Genomic DNA, 27,892 nt, shown 5'->3' on the forward strand with positions numbered 1-27,892 from the left:
TACTTGGATTAATGCGACACACACTGCGTAGAGTGCACTATTTTAATTCCCACTCAAAATAATTTAACATTCTTAGGATATCCCAGCCTTTGAGGAAAACATGTTTGAAATACACAATCCTAGTGAATGAATAGGGTGGTAATTACCTTGCCATGCCTGTTATGTACTCTGAAAGCCATGTTTGGAGACATCAGCAGTAACAGAGATTCCTGTTCTGATAGTTTCTTTTTCAGCCGTTCAATCACTTTGCTGCCTTTATTGGCTTTCTGAACAAAAAAAGACAATATTGAAGTTAGTACTTAAAGAGCTTCAAGTTTATATTTCAACGAATATTTCCTTCCTCAATATTCAAACAACATAGATAGAAAAAACTCCATTTCAACTGAAACTAACTCTTCACACAGTTTATCAATAACTATGCTGCATTCGTCCGATATTCAAGTCATTGAGCTAATGATGTCTTCCTGTCCCCTGAAATTAGTAATTATAAGTATTCATCATTGTTCTAGATACTCCATAGGATATTTAGAAATAACAGCTGAGAATCTGAGCTCCCAATAGTGAATATTGCGAGGTTTGGCACAGAGGTGCAACAGAAACCTGGAAGTTGTGTTTCTCCAAAATTAACCTGGATAAGTTCATCCTGATAATCAGCCCTGAATCTGTCAGCATGGATACTTGAGGTGATTGGCCTCAATTGTGCTGATTTATTTAGAGATGGTCCGAATTCTGCTGGCATTCCCACCCTCCCACCTCTGTCTCTGCTCACAATCCCAATCCTCCTCCACCAGTTACTTCCAATATCCACACAGGTTCTTCTATCTCCACCTTTTCGTTTCTGCTTACAAGACCCTCCCTTTCCTTCAGTGTCATTGGTGCACTTCTGGTTTTAATCATAAACCCATTCTCATTCTTTAGGTTTGCCTCATGCCACTCTACCTCTTCCAGGCCTGGTACTGCTCACAATCCGTGCTCCTGGCACCAAAATCTCTGTTTAAACTTCTATTTAAATCTCTCACCCTTATCAAACCTGTGGTTCCTCAGCTTTGCAGCAGGGGACAGGGTTGGACAATGTGGCTAGGTCTTATAGGGCTGGAAGCTGAGCTGTTGGTGAAATGGAGATAGGACTACAGGTTCAGGTCTGTGGAATTGGTGGGAATCAGGGAGCTAGAAAAAAAAAGTTGAATAAAAAAAATTGTTGAAAGAATGAAAATATTTAAAACCAAACATTTATTCGTCACCGAGCTAAAGGCAGACCTCAACACCTTGAGCTCATGACTGCACCTCACCGTTCAACCTCCCTGCCGACATCACTAGATTCACTATTCTCCCATAATAATAATCACTAACACTTGACAACAATATAGGCATTTATTTTTATGACAATCTCTCCTGGTCTTAGTTAAATGTGCAAATTGCTTGTCTGCCCAACAAAAGTTATGCAGAATGGACGGAGTCTCCCACTTCCCAAAGGTTTCAATAGAAACACACCTTGACTTTCACCTTTGAGCTTCCTTCCAATAACCCTACCTTTCACATGATGGGGAACTGATTATTCATTGAGTCATTGGCATGTCTATGACACATTATGTAGGCCAATCTATAAGTTTCAATACAAACAGCTACAGTAAACTGCAAAGTATCCTAAAAGGGAAGGAGTCCATATGACCTTTCATCTTCCCATCAGTAAATTCTAACACAGTGAAATTGTGTTTGAAATAAACATTAATTGTTCAATCTTCTCTGAACAAATAAAGAGTCGCATGATATATCCAGTGTTACAATGACCGGGAGAAGGGTCAGAATAACGTTGCTCAATCTACAAACCTTTTTAAAAATATAGTTTGTTTGAAAATCCAAGATCTAAATCAAATGAAATTAACAGATACAACATACAATTCCATAAGCCTGTGTTTGACATCGCATATTAGATTGCTCTAATATTTAAAATAACTCCTAAAGATGAAAAGTTGAGTGGGAAACTTAAGATAAATTAATCCAAATACAGCTTCACATGATGTCTTGAAGTAGAGACGACAGGAAGTAGAGTCACAAATTGCCTGTGATACAGCACATTGAAATTATTTACATCTTTAAACCCGTTAAATTGTATCAGACCATAATTTTTGGGTCATCCAATAAATCCTTGAATCAGTTTAAAATTGTTCTTAAATTAAGCGCTGTTTTGGGCTTTTTGTCACTGAAAAATGGATTGAACTTGCCCTAGTCATGTATATTTGGACCTTGCAGCATATAAGAAAGATCTCAACTTCCATTTCTAGTGGAAGGCTGGAACTCCCTGTAACCATGTAAACCATTCTTCCACATTGATGGCTCATTTAAATAACAGCTTTAACAGAGCAAAACACAGGGGTAAAAACATAACCAAATAAAAATAAACAGTGGGAACCGAAGTAATATTAGAAAGGATGAACAAAAGCTGTATTAAAGAACTGGATTAAAGATGAGAATTTTCCCAAGGGGTTTGAAAGCAAAGATGTGGGTAGGTTTAGGGAAGGAATTCTAGAGTGTGATACTAAGCTACCAACAATGGGACAATAGCATTCAAAAAATGCAGGGTCAGAGGAATACACATGTTGGCAGGAGAGACTCTTATTCATTTTCTAGATGTGGGTATCACTAGCTAGGTCTGCATTTGTTGTGGTTCTGTTCGCCGAGCTGGGAATTTGTGTTGCATTTATTGCCCATCCCAAAATGCCCAGAGTTAATACTCAACCACTTTGCTGTCGGTCTGGAGTCACATGTAGGCCAGACCAGTTTCCTTCCCTTGAAGGAGATGAGTGAACCAGACGGGCTTTTCTGACAATCAACAATAGTATCGTGTCATCACTAGACTTTTCATTCCAGATTTTTTACTGAATTCAATTTTTATCCAGGCCTCCAGAAATTACCAGGTCTCTGGATTAATATTTTGGCAACAACATAATTAGGTCGTTGCCACCCAGGTTGAAAGATACCGTAGAGGACTAGGCTTCAAAAGTATTTAAATACCGGGATGTCAATTTTAATTTGAGGTATTCGAACACAGGAAATTGAAATCTTTTAGAGGTTAAATAATTAAATACAGCGTCACATACTCAAGGAAACTAAATTACACACATTAAATGACAGACTCATTAGAATATTCTGCATCCAGAACTTTTTTTTAAATGCAGGTGACCAGGGCATGGGCTGCTGACAAGTGGAACTTAATGCAGGACATATTTTACAAGAGCAAATAAAGGCAAATAAAGCCACAGGGTGGTGGGATCGCCAAACCCTAACCATTAAACGCCTGGAGGAAGCATGCCTCACAGAGTCATACCACTTGTCCATGCGACCGGATATCCTAAATTAATCTAGGCCCAATTGCCAGCACTTGGCCCACATCACACTAAACCCTTCCTATTAATGTACCAATCCAGATGTCTTTCAAATGTTGTAATTATATCAGCCTCCACCATTTTCTCTGGCATCTCATTCCATATATGCACCACACTTTGTGTGAAAAAGTTGCCTCTTAGGTTCCTTCCCTTCTCACATTTGAAACATTTACAGAAATGGTTTGTCATTCATGTTTTTGTCATTTGCAAATTCAACATTGTGCAAAGTACTCTCTGCACCATATAATCTACATGATATTAATGTTTGATTATCTATGGTTTTCATGAGACATATCGTTACTTGGAGGTTGTTCCCAGACATATGATTATAAGAGGTGTTTTTATTGTTTTAATCTCCTGCACAATACCCCCAATATACCTTTATCTCAAGAATAAAACACAGCATATAGTCACACATTAACTAGTGTAATTTTTTAGATAAGACCATAAGATGTAGGAACAGAAGTAGGCCATAGGTCCCATCAAGGCCACTGCACCATTCAGTAACGTGGAGGTGCCGGCGTTGGATTGGGGAGACAAAGTCAGAAGTCACACGACAACAGATTATAGTCAAATAAGTTTATTTGAAATGATACAAGCTTTCAGAGAGCTGCTCCTGCACCAGATGCAGTGAGAGAGCAGGACAAAGACACAGTTTATAGGCACAGAGATCAAGAGCAGAGAGATCGAAAGATCATACAACTGGTGTGAGTGGAGTGTCAGATAATACAAGGGTGTTAGACGGTATATAAAGTGTCTATAAAGTCAATGTCAGTGCTGTGCTGTCATGATACTCAGACAGAGAGATAGGAATGTACAAAAGGTGACATCTCAGGTCAGACACGGAGTTGTAGGTGTGAAGCTATGTTCAGAATTTGTCGCAGAGTTTTAACTTGGAATCAGGTTGGTTTTATTCCAAAAGCTGTAATTTATAAAATGCCACATTGGCTGACTTTGACTGCAATTTGTGCGCTGTTTGAAAAAACAGAATATATCTGCAAATAAACAAATATCTTGAATAAAATGATTCATTCCATACATTTATATAGGTGTGGGTGTGTGGGTGTGTGGGTGTGTGGGTGTGTGTGTGTGTGTGTGTGTGTGTGTGTGTGTGTAAGTGAGTGAGTGAGAGAGAGAGAGAGAATAATAAGTAATTCAAAACTGCAAACTAATTAAGGTAAAGAGATCATAATTTATCAAGGTGATGCTGTCAAAACAGAAAAATTGCTTTAATTGCAAAGGTTTGGCAGTGGTGGGCAGGGGAAGCTATCAGTGTTACTGTCTTCAGTGAGTTAAGAAACACTCAATACCAGGTTATAGTCCAACAGGTTTAACTGGAAGCACTAGCTTTCGGAGCTCTGCTCCTTCATCAGGTGGTCTTTAGTGAGGGATGTCATTGATAAAAACATTTCAATCAAGCTCCATTCCACAGATCTTATGAGCCATTTAAAATTAATGGCTGCAGGCAAGGTATTCCAGGGCTCCAGAATTCTGGCAACTGAGGGAGGCAAGATCTACCATGTCTATCGAAGTTAAGCATTTTTCAAGTTTTATAAACCTGGCCCATCAAGCAAACTTTGTCACATTACACAATACCAAAGTTCAAAAATCATCACTCCCCAACCAACATGATCTCTCCCTCATAGCTGTCTGACAGAATTACAGAATTGTTACAATACAGAAGGGTGTCAGTTAACCCATTATGCCTGCATCAGTCCTATTACCTTATACTAACTTTCCCACATTTGCATGCACATCACTGCATCCAAACTAACTGTTGCTAACAGGTTTGTTTTTGGGTCAGGGTGGGGGAGTTGGTAGAGAGAAGAGACAGAGGGAAAATAACAAAGTAAAATGCTTTTCATATGAACTGTTGTGAAAAGCTGCCATACTTTGGTCTTCCTGGCATTTCTCAGTTTCTCAGTCACTGAGAAATGTTGCTGCTCCTAGCCCATAAATATTGGGGAGTACAATGTCAGAAAATGAGAAAGTTTATCAGAGAGGGAAAATATGCTTTCACGTTACCTTTTCTCTCTGAATTTCATTCTTGATTTGAGAGATCTTTATTTTCATGGTATCCAATTCTTCATCTGGTACCAGTGGAATGGTTGGAGTGTTGTCTGACTCATCCAAATTTTGGAAACTCAGATCAGCGAGAGGAATGTACCACTTACAGTCATATTGTTGGTTTTTGCTAAGAGAGAAAATACTATTAGTGTAACTCCAAGATCACTGATGAAAGAGAGATCGAACATAGCACATCTTTTTGCAGATTGGTTACCTTGTTACCCTTTAACTCTGGGTGGATAATTGTGGAGTTACTGCTACTATGAGAATGTCATTGCTTATTTGCTGATATTTCTCAATTAATAACACAGAGGTACTCACTGTTGTCTTCCGGTACCAGAAAAAAAGTAGCTCAGGTTCAAACTCTTCACTGTGATTCTGCAAGTACATATGCAATTTTTCAAATCCCTAGTCTTGTCTGTCTACTACACTTGAGGTAGTTGGATGCCACCTGAACTGCTGTGCTCTTCCAGCACCACTGATCCAGTGTCTACTACACTTGCTTTGCTGGATTCAGATGAACTTGAACATGCATTTCAATTACTGATTTAGTATCGCTCATTAGTAATGGTTCAAACTCTAATTTTCTTTCACGGATCTTGAACTCTTGATCTGAACTGTAGGAAAGGTATATAGAACATAGAAGGATACAGCGCAGTACAGGCCCTTCGGCCCTCGATGTTGCGCCGACCAAATCCTACCTAACCTATACTAGCCCAATAACTTCCAAATGCCTATCCAATGCCCGCTTAAATGACCATAAAGAAGGAGAGTTCACCACTGATACGGGCAGGGCATTCCATGAACTCACAACCCGCTGTGTGAAGAATCTACCCCTAACATCTGTCCTATACCTACCACCCCTTAATTTAAAGCTATGTCCCCTAGTAACACCTGACTCCATTAGCGGTAAAAGGTTCTTAGTATCTACCCTATCTAAACCCCTAATCATCTTATACACTTCTATCAGATCTCCCCTAAACCTTCTCTTCTCCAATGAGAACAGCCCCAAGTGCCTCAGCCTTTCCTCATAAGATTTTCCTACCATTCCAGGCAACATCCTGGTAAACCTCCTCTGCACTTGTTCTAAAGCTTCCACATCCTTCCTATAGTATGGCGACCAAAACTGCACACAATACTCCAGATGAGGCCGCACCAGAGTCTTATACAACTGCAACATGACCTCAGGACTCCGGAACTCAATTCCTCTGCCAATAAAGCCCAGTACACCATATGCCTTCCTCACAGCACTATTTACCTGGGTGGCAACTTTCAGAGATCTGTGTACATGGACACCAAGATCCCTCTGCTCATCCACACTACCAAGTAGCCTACCATTAGCCCAGTAATCCATCATCTTGTTATTCCTACCAAAGTGAACGACTTCGCACTTAGCTACATTGAATTCCATTTGCCACATTTCCGCCCAGCTCTGCAACTTATCTATATCCCGCTGTAACCTACCACTTCCTTCCTCACTATCCACAACTCCACCGACTTTTGTGTCATCCGCAAACTTGCTTACCCAGCTTTCAAGTCCTTCCTCTAGATCATTTATAAAGATAACAAAAAGCAATGGTCCCAAAACAGATCCTTGTGGTACACCGCTAGTAACTGCGCTCCAAGATGAACATAATCCATCAACTACTACCCTCTGTCTCCTTCCAGCCAGCCAATTCCTAATCCAAACCTCTAATGTATCCTCAATGCCATACCTCCGAAGTTTTAGCATTAGCCTACCATGGGGAACCTTATCGAACGCCTTACTAAAATCCATATACACAACATCTACTGCTTTACCCTCATCCACTTCCTTGGTCACCTTCTCAAAGAACTCAATAAGGTTTGTGAGGCACGACCTGCCCTTCACAAAACCATGCTGGCTATCCCTGATCACGTTATTCCTACCCAGATGTTCATAAATCTTATGAATCAGAAGAATCTACCCCTAACATCTGTCCTATACCTACCACCCCTTAATTTAAAGCTATGTCCCCTAGTAACACCTGACTCCATTAGCGGTAAAAGGTTCTTAGTATCTACCCTATCTAAATGTGTGATATCTCCTGACATCACACATTCTGCACCACAAACATTTCAAATTCATTCACAGATGTGGGCTTTGCTTGCTAAGCTAGCATTCATTGCCCAGAAAGCAGTTAACAGTCCACCACATACTATGGTCACATGTAGGCCAGATCAGGTAAGGATAGCAGTTTCCTTCCCTAAAGGGTATTAGTGAACCAATGGGTTTTTATGATAAATGACATGGTCAACATTAGACTCCTTTTCTCATTAAACATCAGATTGTTTTCTTCAAATTCAAATTGCACCATGTGCCAGGGCAGGATTTGAACCTGGATCTCCAGAACCTTACCTGGATACTGCTATACCATCATCTCCTTTATTTACTAACAGGGTATGGGCATTGCTGGCTGGGCCAGCATTTTTTTGCCTATTCCCAGTTGCCCTTGAGAAGGTGGGGGTGAACCGCTTTCTTGAACCACTGAAGTCCATTCAGTTTAGGTTTGCACATAGTGTCATCCGGGAGGAAGTTCCAGACTTTTCACCCAGTGACACTAAAGAAATGGCAATGAAATTTCCAATCCAGGATGACGAGTGGCTTGGAGGCAAGATTACAGATGATGTTTTCATGTATCTACTGTCCTTATCCTCTTCAACAGTAGTAGTTGAGAGTTTGGAACGTGCTGTCTAAGGATCCTTGGTGAATTTCTACAGTGTATCTTATAGATGGTATATACTGCTATCATTGAATATTGATGGTGGAGGTAGTGAATGTTTGTGGATGTGGTGCCAAGCAAGTGGGCTGCTTTACCCTGAAAGGTATTAAGCTTCTCCAGAGTTGTTAGAGCTGCACTCATCCAGGCAAGAGTGGAGTATTTCATCACACTCCTGATTTGTGCCTGTGGATAGACTATGAGGAGTCGGGAAGTGAGTTATTTGCTTCAGGATCTCTGGCCTCTGATCCACTTTTGTAGTCTTATGTATTTAAATTGCTAGTCCAATTCAGTTTCTTGTCAATGGTAACCCCATGATGTTGGTAGTGAGGAAATGTCACTGAACAATGTCACTGGAAGTCAAAGGTCAGTGGTTATGATTTTCTCTTATAGTAGATGATCATTGCTCAACATTTGTGTGATGTGAATGTTACCTGCCATGTTTCAGCCCAAGCCTGGATACTGTATCTGGACATGGAAGTCTTTAATATCTGAGGAGTCGTGAATCATGCTGAACATTACGCAATCGTCAGTGAACATTCACACTTCCAATAGTATGCTAAAAGGAAATGTACTGATGAAGCTGCTGAAGATATTTGGGCCGAATACACAGCCCCAAGGAACTCCAAGAGATGCTCGAGAGCAGAAAAAGATGGGTGACTTCCATTTACCACAACCATCCACCTTAGTGCCAGGTATGACTCTCATCAGTGGAGAGTGTAAAACAATTCTCAAAGACTCCACAAAACCACAAGATCACAAGACATAAGAGCAGAAATGAGACCATTCGGCCCATTGAGTCAGCTCTGCCATTCAATCATGGCTGATAAGTTTTTCAAACCAATTTTCCCATTTTCGTCCCATAACCTTTGATGGCAATCAAGAACTTATCTATGTTTTAAATATACTCAATGACCTGGCCTACACAGCCTTCTGTGGCAATGAGTTCCACAGGTTCACCACTCTCTGGCGAAAGAAGTTTCTCCTTACCTCCATTCTAAAAGATCTTCCCTTTACTCTAAGACTTTGCCCTCAAGTCCTCATTTCTCCTGCCAATGGAAGTGCCTTTCCAATGTCCACTCTGCCAGACATTCAGTATTTTGACAGTTTCAACCACATCCATCCCCATTCTTCTAAACTCCACCGAATCTAATCCCAGAATCCAGAAACATTCCACATATGTTAAACATTTCATTCCTGGCATCATTCTCGTGAACCTCCTTTGGACCTGCTCCAAGGCCAATACATCTTTCCTGGGGTATGGGGCCCAAAATTTCTACATGTGTCTGACCAGAGTCTTATAAAGTCTCAGAAGTACATCCCTGCTTTTATATTCTAGTCCTCTCGAGTTGAATGACAACATTGTATTTGCCTTCCTAACTGCTGACTCAACCTGCAAGGTTACCTTCAACCTGGACTAGGACTCCCAAGTCTTTTTCCACTTCTGATGTCTGAATTCTCTCCCAATTTAGAAAATAGTCCATGCTTCTATTCTTCCTAACAAAGTGCATGACCTCACACTTTCCCACGTTGTATTTCATCTGTTACTTCTTTGCCCACTCTCCTAACCTGCCTAAATCTTTCTGCAGCCTCCCCACCTCCTCAATACCACCTGCCCTTCCACCTACCTTTGTACCATCTATAAACTTAGCCAGAATGCCCTCAGTTTTTTCATCCACATCATTAAAGTATAAAGTGAAAAGTTGTGGTCCCAACTCTGACCCTTCTGGAACACAACTAGTCACTGGCTTGCAGTCTGAGAAGGACCCTTTTATCCCTACTCTCTGCCTTCTGCCAGACAGCCAAGCTTCTACCCAGTATCTTGCCTTTAACACCATGGGCCCTTACCTTACTCAGCAGCCTCCTGTGCGGCATTTTGTCAAAGACCTTCTAGAAATCTAGATAGACAACATACATTGGCTCTCCTTTGACTAACCTGCTCATTTCCAGCTCAAACAATTCTAATAGATTTGTCAGGCACGACATCCTCTTGATGAAACCATGCTGACATTGCCCTATTTTACCAGGCACTTCCAAATATTCAGAAATTTCATCCTTCACAACGGACTCCAAAGTCTTATCAACAACTGAGGTCAGACCAATTGGCCTATAATTTCCATCTTTTGACTTGCCCCTTCTTAAACAAGGGTGTTACATTAGTGATTTTCCAGTCCTCTGGGGCCCTCCCTGACTCTAGTGAAAGATCACTACTAAAGCTTCCACTATCTCTTCAGCTATCTCCTTCAGAACACTAGGATGTAGCTAATCTGATCTAGACAATTTATCCACTTTTACACCTTTCAGTTTTACTAGCACCTTCTCCTTGTTAATGGCCACCATACTCATCTCTGACCCCCACACTCCACAACTCTCATGAAGTTTTGGGATATTACTTGAAGACTGACGCAATGTACTTATTCAGTTCTTCAGCCATTTCTTTGTTCTACATTGCTACTTCTCCAGCATCATATTCCGGCAGCCCAATGTTCACTTTTGCTTCTCTCTTGCCCTATACATTTAAACAAATTCTTGTAATCTTTCATAATATTATCAGCTTGCTTACCCTCATATTTAATCTTCTCCCTCCTTACTTCTTTCTTTGTTGTCCTCTGTTGGTCGTTATACGCTTCCCAATCCCCTTCACCTCATTATATGATTTCTCTTTTGATTTTACCCTGGTCAGCCATGGTTACCTCATCCTATCTTTAGTATGTTTCTTTTTTTCTCAGGATGAATTTTTCTGTCTCTCTCAAATTACTTCCAGAAACTTCTGCCATCGCTATTCCACTGTCTTTCCTACTTGGCTCCTCTCCCAGTCAATTCTGGTCAGCCCCTCCCTCATGCCTCTGTAGAAGGCAGGTCGTGTCTCACAAACCTCTGAGTTTTTTGAGAAGGTGACCAAGCATGTAGATGAGGGGAGGGTAGTTGACATCGTATACATGGACTTCAGTAAAGCCTTTGATAAGGTTCCACATGGTAGGCTGATGGAGAAAATGCAAAGGCATGGAATTGAGGGTGATTTAGCAGTTTGGATCAGAAACTGGCTTTCTGAAAGAAGGCAGCAAGTGGTGGCTAATGGAAAATATTCAGTCTGGAGTCCAGTTACTAAGGTGTGCCACAAGGATCTGTTTTGGGACCACTGCTGTTTTTCATTTTTATAAATGAATTTTAGACGCAGGCATAGGTGGATGGATTAGTAAATTTACAGACAAACTAGATTTGTCTTAATTTTGCTTAACTTTGCTTTTTTAAAACTTCTGTATTAATACTAAATAGTTATTTCTTTTACTTAAGCTATAAACTTGTTGTTTGGTATGGGCTATGCAGAACGACTGGTATTAGATATTTAAAAAGTCTGATGAGAAACTACTGGGGCAATTTTGTGTCTCATTAAATATTTTAATTTTACTGTCTTGCAAATGGAGAGGCTGATTTGATTTGGCTGTCTGTCTTTGTGTGAGAACATCAGCAGGCATATTAAACACCTATGGGACTTACCTCAACTACAGTGACAAGGAACAGTCTCTGCTTAGAATGGAAAAGTTCCAAGCAGGAAAGATTTCTTGCTAGAGGCCCAAAGAACAAATTATATATGCTTAGAAGAGGGAGGAACAGACTACAGAGAGAATATGAAAAGTATATCAAACATGATATAAGATACAAATTACTAAGTTTGCAGATTAGACAAAACTTGGTGGTGATGTTGTTAGTGAAGTGGATGGTGTCAGGTTAAAATCTGATATTGATCAGCTAGTACACTGAGTACAACAATGGCAGATGGAATTTAATCCTGATAAGTGCGAGATGATGCATCTGGGAACTCTAATAAGGATGTACACAATGGTACATCCGTAGGGAGCACTGAAGAACGAAGAGGCATTGGTGTACAAGTCCATGCTCTCTACAGGTGTCAGCACAGGTAGACAGGGTGGTGAGGAAGGCATACAGAATGCTTACTTTCACTAGCCGAGGCATAGAATATAAAGCAAAGGCGGCTTGTTACAACTTTATAAAACATTGGTTAGGCCACAGGTGGAATACTGTGTGCAGTTCTGGTCACCACACTATAGGAAGGACATGATTATGTTCGAGAGAGTACAGAGGAGATTCACCAGGATATTGCCTGGAATGAAAAGTCTCAGTTTTGAGGTGACACTAGATAGGCTGAGTTTGTTGACCTTGGAGTAGAGGATCCTCAGGAGGGGAACTGATTGGGTATACAAAATTATTAGAAGCATAGAATGAGCAGATTGTGAAAAGTTTCAAACAGACTCGAGGAAAAGACTTTCACCCAAAGGATGGTAGATATATAGAATGTGCTGTCTGAGAGGGTGATGGAGGCAAATACTCTCACATGTAAGAAGCATCTGGATAAGTATTTAAAATGCCGTGGTATAGCAGGCTATGGATCAAGGGCAAGTGGATGGGATTGGTGTAGTTTGAGTTCATGGGTCAATACAGACATGGTGGGCCAAAGTGCTTGCTTCTATGCTGCATGGCTCTAAGACGTTTTAGGAGAGATTGGACAAACCTGATTTGCTTCCACATAAACTTCAAAGGATGTGTGGTGACTTAAAAGATTACAAAGTTATGAAAGGCATGGATAAAAAGGATAGTTGGAGTCCTTTTAACAAAGTAGAAATGTTTAAGGTAAAAGTTTAAAGAAGATGTGAGAGTCAAGCTTTTTACACAGAGGATAGTGAATGCTGCCAAAGGAGGAGGAGTGGAGGCAGATACAATAGCCCTAACTAAGGCATCGTGACAGATATATGAATGGACAGGAACAGAGGGATATGGATCGTGTACAGGTAAAAGTTTACAAACGCATCGTGTGTCAGCATGGATTTGGAGGGCCTAAGGGCCTGTTCATGTGCTGTACTGTTCTTTGCCCCTCTATGACTCGAAGGGGTCACAAAAATAGTAAACTAACCCAATGGCATCATACAAAAAGGCCCTCCAACCACAGACTGGTCCCATGTAGCTACATGTTTAATAACCTGTAAAAAAAACCTGAATTCTGGATCACTGAATTCAATTACTAAGTCACCTGGTCAACAAATTCATTTCAATGTCTTTGTAATTTGCTGCGAAGAGAGGTATGACAATGGCAAGCTTGTTATTTGCTAAGGTAAATTTGTGCAATGCCACAAGGGCATACTAAACATGAGCTAGAGTAGGCTATTTGGTCCATCAAGCCATCATTTATAAAGATCATGGTTGATCTTATTGTGGCAATAGCAACAGATAAATAGTCTACAGAAAAAACAGTACTTCATCATTGGCGCTGGTGCACTTCACAGGAACCCCCACAGGGAAACAGAAGTCTAGAAGAAGTCCATTGCAAATGATCTGAAAATTCCTTCTTCAGGAATCTTTCTTTGGGCTCATGCCCGAAACGTCGATTCTCCTGCTCCTTGGATGCTGCCTGACCTGCTGCGCTTTTCCAGCAACACATTTTTAAGCTCTGATCTCCAGCATCCGCAGTCCTCACTTTCTCCATTGCATAGGATGCCAAGGATAATAAGAGTCTATATATGAAGGTGAAATTGCTCCATATTTGTCGAAAGAGTGAGCCTACAAAGATTTTTATCTTGACATAGGTACATCAAAAGAATTTAGAGCTTTACAATTGACCTATTTAGCCATTTTATGGCATGTTTCCATGGCCATCAAATCCTGAAGTTGGACCTGAACCTTGACCACAGATACTGAAATGTTACCACTGCTCCACAAGACACCTCTCAGTCAAAATGTCCACTGGACAAACATAAGAACATAAGACTTAAAAATTAGGAGCTGGCGTGGGTCAATCAGACCTTCAAAACTACTCCATCATGCAGTATATTAATGCAGACCTGACTGTGACCTGGATTCTACTTTCCTGTCCCTACAACCCTCACAAATCCCTTGTCAGTCAAAAATCTGTCCAACTTAACCAAGAATATACTCAAAGACCCACACTACAGAGTGCAATGCAGAAGAGAGTTCTAAGCAAGAACATCATGGCCGGATTTGTTCTTTCATACATGGGATGCCCAAAAGGGGACACGAGTGTGGTCTCACTAATGCTCTGTACAGTTGTAGCATGACTTTTCTACTTTTATATTCCACCTCCCTTGCAAAAAAGGCCACAATTCCTTTGGCTTTCCAAATTACTGGTTGAAAGTAATGCTGGTAGTACTGCAAATGAAAAGTAATACTGCAAATGCTGGAGAGTCAGAGTCGAAACATGTGGCGCTGCAAAAGCACAACAGGTCAGGGAGCATCCAAGGAGCAGGACAGTCGACGTTTCAGGCCTTCATCAGGAATGTGGGGGAGAAGGAAGGAGCTGAGAGATAAATGGGAGGACGGGGGTGGGGCTGGGAGGAAGGTAGCTGGGAAGTTGATAGGTCGACGTAGGTGAACGATGATTACAGTAGGTCGGTGGGAAGAGTGGAGCGGATAGGTGGGAAGGAAGATGGACAGGTCAAGAGGATGGTGCCGAGTTGGAAGTTGGATCTGGGATGTGGTGGGGGAAGGGGAGATGAGGAAGCTAGTGAAGTCAATGTTGAAGGATGCCAAGGCAGAAGATGAGGCATTCTTCCTCCAGTGGTCAGGTGGCTTGTATTTGATGATGGAGACAGCTTAGACTTGCATGTCCTTGGTGGAGTGTAAGGGGGAGTTGAAGTGGTTGGCCACAGGGTGGTGGGGTTGTTTGGTGTATGTGTCCCAGAGATGTTCCTTGAAATGTACAGTGCATTGGCATCCTGTCTCCCTGATGTAGAGGAAACCACATTGAGAGCAACAGACACAGTAGATGAGGTAGATGGATATGCAGGAAAATCTCTGCTGAATGTGAAAAGATTCTTTGGGGCCTTGAACAGAGGTTGGGCACAGGTGTGGATGATGGGTTGGTCCTACAGTGTGGAAACAGGCCCTTCAACCCAGCCAGTGCACACCGACCCTCTGACTAACACACCTAACACTACGGACAACTTAGCATGGCGAGTTCACCTTACCTGCATAGCTTTGGACTGAGGGAGGAAACCGGAGCACAGGAGGAAACCCATGCAGACAAGGGGAGAATGTGCAAACTCCACACAGACAGTCGCCCGAGGCTGGAATTGAACCTGGGACCCTGGTGCTGTGAGGCTGCAGTAAAGGGTGGGGAGGGAAACATATCTCTAGTGGTGGGGTCTGATTGTAGGTGGCAGAAATGGCAGAGGATAATGCGCTATATCTGGAGATTAGTGGGGTGCAAGGTGAGGACCAGGTGGGTTTTGTCCTTGTTGCAGTTGGAGGGGTGGGGTTCAAAAGCAAAAGGTGCAGGAAGTGGAGGAGATACACTGGAGGGCTTTGTTGATCACACGGGAGGGGAAATTGTGGTCCTTGAAATAGAAGGCCATCTGAGATGTTCTGGCGTGGAATTGCTCCTCCTGGGAGCAGATACAGTGCAGGCAGAGGAATTGGGAATAAGGAATCGTGTTTTTAGAGGAGTGAAGGTGGGTGGAAGGTATAGTCCAGGCAGCTACTGAAGTTGTTGGGTTTGAAATAGGCTTCTGTGTTGAGTCGGTTGCTGGGCATGGAGACGGAGAGGTCCAGGAAGGGGAGGGAGGTGTCTGAGATGGTCCAGGTGAACTTAAGGCCAGGGTGGAACGTGTTAGTGAAGTTGATGAACACTTTAACCTCATCGTGGAAGCACGAGGTGGCGCTGATACAGTCATCAATGTAGCAGAGGAAAAGGTGGAGGATGGTGCCGGTGTTACTGTGGAAGAGGGACTGTTCCACATATCCTACGAACAGACAGGCATAGCTGTGGCTCATGTGGGTGCTCATGGCTAACCCTTTGGTCTGAGGGAAGTGGAAAGATTTGAAGGAGCGATTTGAGGGTGAAGACCATTTCTGCCAATCTAATGAGTGTGTCAGTGGAAGGATGCTGGTTGGGTCGGTGGGGAGAGGAAGAAACAGAGGGCTTGGAGGCCTTCGCTAAGACGGATGGAACGTGTATAGGGACTGGATGTCCGTGGTCAAGATGAGGCATTGGGGGCCAAGGAAATGCAAGTCATGGAGGAGGTGGAGGGCTTGAGTGGTGTCCTGAATGCATGTGGGGAGTTTCTGGACTAAGGGGCACAGGATGGTGTTGAGATATGATGAGATAACTTCGGTGAGGCTGAAACTGGGCAAGACAATAGGTCGACCAGGACAGTCAGGTTTGTGGACTTTGGGTAAGAGGTAGAATCGGGCAGTGCGGGGTTACGGAACTATGAGGTTGGCGGCTGTAGCTGGGAGATCCACTGAGGTGATAAGGTGGTGGATGGACTGGGAGATGATGGTTTGGTGATGGGAGGTGATGTTGTCGTCAAGGGGGCAGTAGGTGGTGGTATCCATGAGTGGTGTGCCAAACTACCACAGTGCACCCACACCCCCATCCGTTTGCTGGTGTTATGGTGAGGTTGGCATTGGAGTGGAGTGGAGGGCTGCAGGTTGCGAGGGTAAGAGGCTGGAGTGGATGAAGGGATGGAGAGATTGAGGTGAGTAATGACATGGCGGCAGTTGAAGATAAAGAGGTCCAGGGAGGGGAAGAGGCCCGCACAGGGTTGTACTTGCTTGTTGACTTTGTGTGGTCTATGTACAAGGTCACCCAGGCTCCTCAATTCGGCAGTATCTTTCCACTTAAATAATGTTCTGGGAAATGAACCCATACTGTTGCATCACACATTATTGCAAACCAACTGTCTAGCCAACTGAGCTGACCGTAATAGAAGGGAGTGAACCCAGACCAGTGCTGGATATTTATATCCTCACCCTTTCTGAACAGGAAGTTGGAAAGCTATCTGGGGAGTACTATCATCATTTCTGCATCTATGGAGAGACAGGACTAGTGTTATGATCCCAACTGATGTTACTCATGAAAAAGTCAAATGTAGATTGAAATCTGGCTTGATAGATCATATTTTGTTTCTTGTTGGTTTAATGACATTGTCCTTCACAAATACAAAATGCTGCAGAGTTAATGTCAACAATAAAACAGTTAAATGGAATGAACCAAGCTATTTATATAGCAGGTAAAATAAAGGCAACTCCTACATTAATTTACAAGTACTTTATAAATAAAAGGATAATGAAGGAAACAGTAGGGCCAATGGAGGACCACAGTGGTAACTTGCATGGAGCTAGAGGGTCGGGTTCCAAATAAATACTTTCCACTAGTGAGAGGGACAGTGTGGGTACAGAAATCGGGAAGAAGGATTGTTATATATTTAAAGAAATTAGCATAGATAGAAGGGAGGTTCTGAATGGTCTAGCTTAGAAATACATAAATCTCCAAGCCAGGTGAAATGTATCCCAGGTTTGTTGAGAGAGACAAGGGAGGAAATAGCAGGGGCACTGGCAGTAGTTTTCAATTACTTTGGCCACAGGAGACATGCCAGAGAACAGCCAATGTGGTACTGTTATGAAAGAAGGAAACAAGGGACAAATCAGGAAACTACACACCAGTTGGTCTAAACTTGGTGGTGAGGCAACTATTGGAAGCAATTCTGAGGGGCAGAATTAATCTGCACTTGGAGAGGCAAGGATTAATCAAGTCAGTATAGTCTTGTTAAGGGGAGGTCATGCCCAATTAATTTGACTGAACTTTTCAAAAAGGTAACCAGGTGTGTAGATGAGGGCAACTCACACCTGAAGTTCAACAATGCTTTCAAGGAGGTCCTGAATGGGAGACTGAATATCAAGGTAAAAGCTTATGGAATCAAAGGAGATTTGGCAAACTGAATAAGAATTATCTGGTAGGAAGTAGCCAGTGATAGTTGCGGGGTATTTTTGAGACTGGAAGCCTGCATCCAGTGGGGGTCCGAAGGGGTTAGTCCTTGCTATTTACGGTGTACGTAAATGATTGAGACTTAATTTTACACTTGAATATTATCAATAAGTTTGTGGATGATACAAAAATTGGTGGTGTAATAAACAGTGAAGAGGACAGCCTTAGATTACAGGAGGATATAGGTGGGTTAGTCAGAGACAAATGGGATCTAATCTGGCCAAGTGTGAGGTGAGGCGTAGACAAGACAAACAAGGCAAGAGATTACATGATGAATGGTTAAACCATGGGGGAGTACTGAGGATCAGAGGGACCTTGATGTGTATGTGTACTGGTCCCTGAAGATAGTGGAACTGGTAGACAAAGTGGTTAAGAAGGCATTTAGGATGCCTGCCTTTATTATTTGAGACACAGAATTTAAGAGCAGGGAGGTGATGTAGGAACTGTATAAAAACTGTATAAAAAGTCAATAATCTACAATTACAGTATTGTGAGCAGTTCTGAAATGCACATTTTAGGAGAGCTGCGATTGCACTGGCGAGGGTGCAGAGGTTTACAAGGATATTGACAGGGCTGGAAATTTGTTTTTAATTCACTCATGGATGTGGACCTCACTGGCTAGGCTAGAATTTATTTTCCATCCCTAATTGCTCAGAGGACAGTTAAGAGTCAACCACATTGCTGTGGGTCTGTAGTCACATGTACGCCAGACCAGTAGGCAGGCAGTTTCCCTCCCAAAAGGATGTTTCTTTCCATAATTAACAATGATTTCATTAGACATTTAATTATAAATTCTTTTTCAATGAATTTGAATTTTGCCACCTGCTCTGGCAGGATTTGAACCCAGATCCCCAGAACACTAGTAGAGTTTCAAGATTAACAACACAGTGATAATACCACTAGGCCATTGCTTCCGCTAGTTCAGTTATGAAGAGAGATTCGATACTCTGGGGTTATTTCCCTCAAAGCAGAAAGAGATTGAAAAGGTTTGTGAATGAAATGTCTAGAATTATGAGTGGCAGGAAGGAATTGTCCCTTGGTTTTGGGTGTGGCGGGAGGGTCTGGAGTTTTGCCTATGACAGTAGTAGAGGCAAAAACCCTTATAACATTTAAGAAGTATTTAGATATACACTTGCAACACCAAGGGACACAAGACTATGCGCTAAATGCTGAAAAACAGGATTAGAATAATTTGGTGGTTGTGTTTGACAGGTGCTGACTTGATGGACTGAAGGACCTTTTCTCGATACTGGAGACCTCTATGACTTTGCAATATAACACAACTATTTTGAACCACATGGTGAAGTGCAATCCTGTTAATCCCAACATAGTTTATAGTACCCATTCTACAGAAGATTTAACTGTGGTTTCAATTCCCAGCTGGAGAAATTGAAAGCCTCTTCCTTGCGTCTTTATATAACTTTGTACTGACTTGTACAGCTTCAAATAATCCTTTAAGGATTTAATGAACAACTTCTGGTTTGGAACTTTCAAACTAATGTCTGTCCCTGTGGTGAACAATTTCCTAAATCTTCTAATTTATCTCCCTTCTTCAGGATGTGGAGGTGCCACTGTTGGACTGGAGTGGTCAAGGTTAAAAATCGCAGAACGTCAGGTTATAGCCCAACAGATTTATTTGGAAGTAGTAGTTACCTGATGAAGGAGCTGTGCTCTGAAAGCTAGAACTTCCAAATAAACCTGTTGGACTATGACCTGGTGTTCTGTGATTTTTAACTCCCTTCTTCAGAAGCAACTGTTTTAAGCATTAAGCTTCAGCTAAGACTCCGCAAACCTGCCCAACCCAAGCCTTGGTCAAGCTATGAGTGATTCCTGAAAATCAAAATAAAATAAAATTGAAGGCTAATGCATATCACTGTTCATTCCATTCACTTGTAAAACTCTTCCATTGTAAACAAAACCCAAGAATTCTGCAATAACTCTCCTTCTCATACAGTCATAGAGCAATGCAGCATGGAAAGAGACTCTGCGTCCAACTCATCCATGCCGACCAGATATCCTAAATTAATCTAATACTATTTGCCAGCATTTGGCACATACCCATCTAATTCTTTTTTTCATATAACCATCCAAATGCCTTTTAAATGCTGCAATTGTACCAGCCTCCACTACTTCCTCTGGCAGCTCATTCCATAGACGCAGCACACACTGTGAAAAAGTTGCCCCTTAGGTCTTTTTAAATCTTTCCCCTCTCACCCTAAACCTAATTTTGGACTCCCCCACTCTAGAAAAAAGACCTTGGCTATTCACCCTATCTATGCCCCTCATGGTTTTATAAACCTCTAAAAGGTCACCTCTCAGCCTCTGATGCTCAGGGAAAACAGCCACAACTATTCAGTCTCTCCCTACAGCTCAAATCCTCCAACCTGGCAACAGCCTTGTAAATCTTTTCTGAACCCTTTCAAGTTTCACATCATCCTTCCCATAGCAAAGTTGCATGCAGCATTCCAAAAGTGGCCTAATCAGTGTCCTGTACAGCTGCAATATCACCTCCCAGCACCTATCATCACTGCACTGATCAAAAAAAGGCAAACATACCAAACATCTTCTTCACTACTCTGCACTCCACTTTCAAGGAACTAAGAACCTGTACTCCAAGTTCCCTAATAAATAAATTAATCATCATAGCTACAGAAATATTTACAAATTAATTTCACCTTTTCTCATATTCAGAAATCTCAGGCAGCATTAGTTCAAAATACAAAATTCCTAAATACATTACACTAAAATAAATCACATCCCTACATTACACAACATACAGAAAGCCAATGATGATGTCTCCATTCTAATGTTTTTCATATATTCCACCATTCACAGAATCCCTACAGTGTGGAAACAGGCCATTTGGCCCAACAAGTTGTCAGATTTGTAGATATTGTTAGATTTTGGAGCGCATGTCCAGAAACTGATTCATTATTTTCTTCACGTCAGATGCTTACAGTCAACAAAGGAAAAAGATGAGGGAGTTACTGATCCTTCTCATGTTCAAGCTTCAGTTCCAGTTTCCATCACTGAGAGTGATGTCTCCTAAAACTGAAATGGTGCACAGGCATAGCATTCATCTGCACCCTTCCGCACAGAGACAGTCACATTGGTGAGGGAACAGTCTAGATTAAAGATGGGACCAGAATCTGGAAAGTACATCACGGACATCAGCACAGAGGAAACTATACCCGAGTTCCTGACACTTCAAGGTCTGCTGGAGACCATGCAGAAGCATCTGAACTGAGATATAAGCAACATATTAGAGATGAAGAGTGTGGTGCTGGAAAAGCACAGCTAGTCAGGCAGCATCCAAGAAGCAAGAGAATTAACATTTCAGGCATAAGCCCTTCATCATGAGACTTATGAGCCAAGGGGCGGAGAGGAAAATGGGAGGGGGCTGGGGGGAGGGAGGGGGGCGGAGAAGGTAGCTATGAATGCAATAGGTAGATAAAGTTGGGGGTGTAATTGATAGGTTGGAGAAAAGGGTGGAGCAGATAGGTGGGAAGTACGATGGACAGGTAATACCATTCAAGAGGGCAGTGCCAAGTTGAAACGTTGGGACTGGAATAGGTAGGGGGAGGGGAAATGGGCAAACTGGTGAAATCCACATTGATCCTGTGTGGTCTGAGAGTCCAAGATGGAAGATGAGACATTCTTCCTCCAGGCGTCGGGTGGTTAGGGTTTGACGATGGAGGAGATCTAGGACCTGCACGTCCTTGTCAGATGGGATGGGGAGTTAAAGTATTCGGCCACAGGGCAACGGGGTTGGTTAGTGCGGATGTCCCAGGGATATTCTCTGAAACGATCCGCAAGTTGGCGCCTGTCTCCATAACGTAGAGGAGACATCCGGTGCAACTGATACAGAAGATGACGTGTGTGGAAGTAAAGGAAAGGATGTGGAAGAATCCTTTGGGGCCTTGGACAGAGGTGTGGGTACAAGTTTTACATTTCTTGTTGTGGCAAAGGAAGGGAGGGTGGGTTGGTTGGGGGGACGAGGGTGGGGAGAGGAGGTCGTGGACTTGACAAGGGAGTTGCGGAGGGAATGGAGTCTCCAAAATGCATATGGGTTGGGAGGGAAATATCTCACTGTTGGGGTTGGGTCTATTTGGTAGGTTGCAGAAACGGTGGAAGATGATGCGACATATCCAGAGGTTGGTGGGATGGAAGGTGTGGACCAGAGGAATCTTGCTGCAATTAGAGGGGTAGGGTTCAAGGGCAGAGATGCGGTAAGTAGAGGAGATGTGTTGGAGGGTATCGTCAACCAAGTGGGAGGGGAAATTGCAGTCTTTGAAGAAGGAGGCCTCTTGAGATGTTCTGGAGTGGAATAGTTCCTCCTGGGAACAGCTGCGGTGGAGACGGAGGAATTGGGAATAAGGGATAGAGTTTTTATAGAAGACAGTTGGGAGGAGATGTAGTAATATATGTCAAACACTACAATTACAGATCCCAAAAGCTGACATACTGTATGCAGACAATCTTCTGAGACATCCACGGTGTCATTCACATAGTCCCTCTGACAGATCCAGCTGTAGCATTTCTCATATATTCAGATACTGGTCAAAATTCATCACTGCATCTGGTTCCCTGCATCTCACAGTTCTGCAGGCTATTCTCCTGTAGGCTGTTGCATGCAGCTGCCATTGCAGTTCCTTGATCTTACTGGACCAGCTGTGAGGGGGCTACAGCGTGGTTGCAAATGAGGGGGGACTGCAGAGTTTGACCAGCTAAGTGATGACTATTGTGGGAACAGCCAGGAGGGAAATACAGTGTGGGAGCAGCCAAGAAGGTAATTCAGAGTGGAAGCAGCTCACAGGGGAGTACAGTGAGGAGCAGCTAAGTGGGAGGGGACAGCTAAGAGGGGAGTAGCTGAGTAGAGTACATGGAGTGAGAGAAGCCAAGAGGGAGTGCAATTTGAGTGCAGCTGAAAGGCGAGTGCAGAGTGGCAACAGCCTACAGGAGAATAGGATGCAGGACAATCTGAAAGGCAAGTGCAGCGAGGTACCAGCCAAGAAGGGAGTGCAGGGCGGGGGCAGCTGAGAGGTGCGTGCAGAGCGGGGGCAGCCGAGAGACGAGAGCAGGGCTGGGGCATCCGAGAGGCGAGGGCAGGACGGGGGGCAGCTGAGAGGTGAGGGAGAGGCGGGGACAGCTGACAGGCGAGGGCGGGGCGGGGGCAGCCGAGAGGTGAGGGCGGGGCGGGGGCAGCCGAGAGGTGAGGGCAGCGTGGGAGCAGCCGAGATGCGAGTGCATGTGGAAATGGCCGATAGAGGAGTGCAATTCAAATACAGTTTCGGGTGTTGCTGTATTACGTAGAGATTCCATGTACACTTAATATGACTTTAAAACATCTGCTTCTAAACTATTTTTGCCCATAGCTGTTCGCCCAAAATAATTAAAATGTGAGTAAATACTTATTTTTTTCACAGCAGGAGTTTTTGGCTAACCAGTTCACAGCTTTGGGTGTGCAGCATGTACACAGCCAAACAGCAACTGATACTGTTGCACTCCTGCAGCAAATTCTATGGGTGATCTTTTGTCTAGGTTTTAGTTTCTGTACTATAGGGTAACTTCAAGGATAAATCTAATAACTGTGCAAATCATCCCTTTTCTGAAGGACACACACTACACTGCTCAAATATGAACCACCAGTTGCAGCTCACATTGCTAGTACTGTCAAAATTGCTTCCGTTTGAGGTCTTCTATGCCTGTGGTTTCCCAGCTCTCTCAGCTATGTTGAACCACACTTCCTCTACTTCAAATTGAGATGGATAGGATATAGAATCTTTAACTGCACTGTAAAAATTGTTCCTACTCATACACTGGTTAGTCGATGTGCTACTACATGCATCAGGATTTCTCTTCTTGTCAGTTTATAGGCTCTGTTTTCTTGCTAGTTCATCTCATTTTGGATTTTTTGTGGCTGGATTACATGAAACAAACCAGAAGCAAACCATTTAAAATCTGGACAGTTGGCTAAAGGTGCAAAAACTAAATTGAGCTCATGTGTATAATGTTATATAGCACAAACTTTGAGATAAAAACAAGAATTGCTGGAGAATTTCAGCAGCTCTGGCAACATCTGAGAGAGGAAGCAGAATTAACGTTATGAGTCCACTGACCCTTCTTCAAGAGGGTCTGAAGAAATCACGGGACTTGAAACGTTAACTCTGCTTTCTCTCCACAGATGATCCCAGACCTGCTGAGTTTTCCCAGCAATTTCTATTTTTGTTGTGATTTTCGGCATACACATTTCTGTTACATTTTACAACTTTTGAAAAACTGTGTTATACACTTATATTTTAATATCTATATAAAGTTAACTAAAATTGTAATACAAATAAATAAATCCTTCCTTAAGGAAGGAGCCTTTAATTCCCAGAATATTATCTTTTTCACATTTTTGTCTAATAGAAGAAACAGATAACACTAGTATTCTGGGATTTCCCTGCTCCTCGGATGCTGCCTGAACTGCTGTGCTTTTCCAGCACCACTCTAATCCAGAATCTGGTTTTCAGCATCTGCAGTCATTGTTTTTACCAAGGTAACACCAGTAAAATGACCCTGCTTCTGGTAATGGTCTTTCTCACAGCATGATCGTTAATAAATAGTATAGTAAATAGTTGTTTTTGTTTCAGATTTAGAATAATGTTGAAAAGTACATTTTACACAGAACATATTGTTGATGCTTTTCAGCTTGCACTCATCAGGGCATTTCACAAGGATATAAATTCTAAGTTTCTCCAATCTATCAATGTCATTGAAGTCCTTCATCCTGGAAGCAGACTTCTAAATCAACAACTACCTTCTTTTTAATAGTAACCAATGGTCAGTTATAGTTTTATCTATCATTGATGCCAAATTTATCTGGGGCAGAGTCATTCTTACCTTCTCCCAGTTAATTATTTTTATCTTCTTCTTTTGCCTCACTGACCTAAACCTTATGGTACTACAATCACCGTCACTTAAATGCTACTCTAATTATATTTGATCCTTGTGACACTGTTCCCAAACCAAACAATGCCTACTTTCTCACTGACTGGAAAAAAACTTGAATTTAGAAAAGTTTCCGAACACTGTTTTCCCTTCTCTGCTCCTTACACTATCATCCCAGCATATGACAAAAGACCTCTATTGTAATGATACAATTTCTCTTTTTACCTCTGTCAGTTCCTGTACACCTTTCACACTTTCTGATGACATATAAAATACACCAAGTAATGCAACAGTACCTTAGTTCTAGCGTCTCTCAGCTCTAATCATGATTCCTACAGGACCATCCCTCTCTTCAGTATAGAGTGGAGTTGGAAAAGCGCAGCAGGTCAGGCAGCATCCGTGGAGCAGGTAGATCAACGTTTTGGGAAAAAGCCCTTCATCAGGAATCAGGCTTTTGCCTGAAACATCGACTTCCCTGCTCCTCGGATGCTGCCTGACCTGCTGTGTGTTTCCAGCTCACTCTAACCTTGACTCTAATCTCCAGCATCTGCAGTACCCACTTTTGCCTCTCCCCAGTATGGCAACTTGCTCCTTTATTAATGCTGCTACCCCGCTAACTTACTTTTCTTTATAAATTAATTTCAAGAATTTCAGTTATAATGACATCATATTTTTGCATGGCTATCTGCACTTACAGCTCATCAACCTTATTTACCATAGTCCATGTCCTGAAGAAGGGCTCATGCCCAAAACGTCGATTCTCCTGCTCCTTGGATGCTGCCTGACCTGCTGCGCTTTTCCAGCAACACATTTTCGGCTCTCATCTCCAGCATCTGCAGTCCTCACTTTCTCATAGTCCATGTGCTCATGTACATGCACCGGAAATTAATTTCAACATTGCTGCATTTCCTTTTACTCTAATTCCATCTAACAATTAACTAATTCTTACCTAAGCGATATTGGTCTTTCCCTGCTTTTGTACACCCTTGGTATATGTTGGTTCCAACACCCTTCCCCTGGCCAAATTAAACGCTCATAAAACCCTCAAAAACAAACTGCTCCACAAGGGCATTAGTCCCAGCTCAGTTCAGGCATAACACTTTGAGCCTGTCCTGGCCTCAAAAATGTAAAACTCTCCCTCCAGCCCACATTCATCTCTATTATCTTCTTAACACACTCAAAAAGCAATGGGGGTAATTTGGAGACCATTACTTTTCAGGTCCTGTTTTGCTAATTTATTCCTAGGTTGCGATGGATAATTAAACAGGAGGTGGAAGGTCCACAAACATCACATCCTAAATAATGGTACATGATGAAGGGCTGGAGGAAAGCCAGCAGCAGCACAGCTCAGTGCAAAAGGCAAGAGTGAAATAGTCATCTTCAGCCAAAAGTGCCAAGCTAATTAGTCAATGTGGCCTCCTACCAAAGCACCCAGCATCACAGATGTCAAGTCTATTCAGAAGAAACAGCTGAAGACACCAGATACTGTAAAGGTCTTGACAATATTCTAACAATTGCACTGAAGATTGTGCTCCAGATCTAGCCACATCTTGGCTAAGCTCTTCCAGTACAGCTACGACATTAGATCTATCCTAATGGAAGGGATCATTGTCACTATATCAAGTGGCATTTGTAAAGTAATAATCTGCTGAGTGACACTCAGTTTGGGGTCTACCAGGGCTACTTCGCTGCTGAGTTCATTATAGCCATTGTCCAAACATGGACAAAAATGCTGAACTCAGAAGTGAAGTAAGAATGATTGCCCTTGACAGCAAGGCAGCATTCAACAGAAATGGCATCACCGAGTGTTAGAAAAGCTGGAGTCAATGGGAATCACCAGAAAAGCTTGCCGCTGGTTGAACTCATAACCAGCACAAAGGAAGATGGCTGTAGTTGCTGGAGATCAATTATTTCAGCCGGAGGACAGCACTGTAGAATTTCACAGGGTAGTGTCCTAGCTTCAAGTACCATCTGCTACTTCATCATTGATCTTTTCTCCATCATAAGATCAAAACTGGGATGATCGCTGAAAGTTGCACAATGTGCAGCACCATTTATGACATCTCAAATTCTGTAGTCGTCCATGGCTATCTGCAGCAAGCTCTGGACACGCCAACTACCACCCTCAACATTCACTTCGTTCAACACCAACGCACAATGGCAGGAGACAGTATTTTTCTATAAGATGCACTGCAGCAATTCATTAAGGCTCCTCCAACAGCACCTTCCAAAGTCAATTTCTAATACCTAGAAGAATAAAGTCAGCAAGTTCATGGGAACATCACCATCAGCAAGTTCCCCTTCAAATCTTATACCATCTTGACATTTTGCTGTTCCTTCAGTGTCACGGGGTCAAAATTTTGGAACTCCCTTCCTAACAGCACTGTGGGGGTTCCTACACCCAAACACAAGTTTTTCATCATCACCTACTCCAGGGCATCTAGGAATAGGCAAAAAAAAATCAGTGTTGAAAATGTGTTGCTGGAAAAGCGCAGCAGGTCAGGCAGCATCCACAGAGCAGGAGAATCGACGTTTCAGGCATGAGCCCTTCTTCAGGAATGAGGAAAGTGTATCCAGCAGGCTAAGATAAAAGGTAGGGAGGAGGCACTAGGGGGAGGGGCATTGGAAATGCAATAGGTGGAAGGAGGTCAAGGTGAGGGTGATAGGCCAGAGTGGAGGTGGGGGTGGAGAGGTCAGGAAGAAGATTGCAGGTTAGGAAGGCGGTGCTAAGTTCGAGGGATTTGATGAGACAAGGTGGGGGAAGGGGAAATGAGGAAACTGGAGAAATCTAGGTTCATCCCTTGTGGTTGGAAGAGTCTAAGGACCTGCATATCCTTGGCGGAGTGGGAGGGGGAGTTGAAGTGTTGAGCCACGGGGTGGTTGGGTTAGTTAGACCGGGTGTCCCAAAGGTATTCCCTGAAACATTCTGCAAGTAGGCGGCCTGTCTCCCCAATATAGAGGAGGCCACATCG

General features: G+C 42.7%; 1 protein-coding gene across 3 annotated transcripts in view; it reads right to left on the reverse strand.

Annotated features, from left to right (window-relative positions):
- LOC132827226 (breakpoint cluster region protein-like) overlaps positions 1-27,892 on the reverse strand; it is a 462,558-nt gene that overhangs the window by 162,964 nt on the left and 271,702 nt on the right. For all 3 annotated transcript variants that reach the window (XM_060843849.1, XM_060843847.1, XM_060843850.1), the window contains exons 10-11: positions 5,409-5,577; positions 147-266 (exon numbers count right to left, since the gene is read on the reverse strand). In XM_060843849.1, the coding sequence (XP_060699832.1) occupies positions 147-266; positions 5,409-5,577 (289 nt within the window). The remainder of the gene's footprint in view (positions 1-146; positions 267-5,408; positions 5,578-27,892) is intronic.

Source organism: Hemiscyllium ocellatum, chromosome 24 (genome assembly GCF_020745735.1).
Source record: "Hemiscyllium ocellatum isolate sHemOce1 chromosome 24, sHemOce1.pat.X.cur, whole genome shotgun sequence".
NCBI lineage: Eukaryota > Metazoa > Chordata > Chondrichthyes > Orectolobiformes > Hemiscylliidae > Hemiscyllium > Hemiscyllium ocellatum.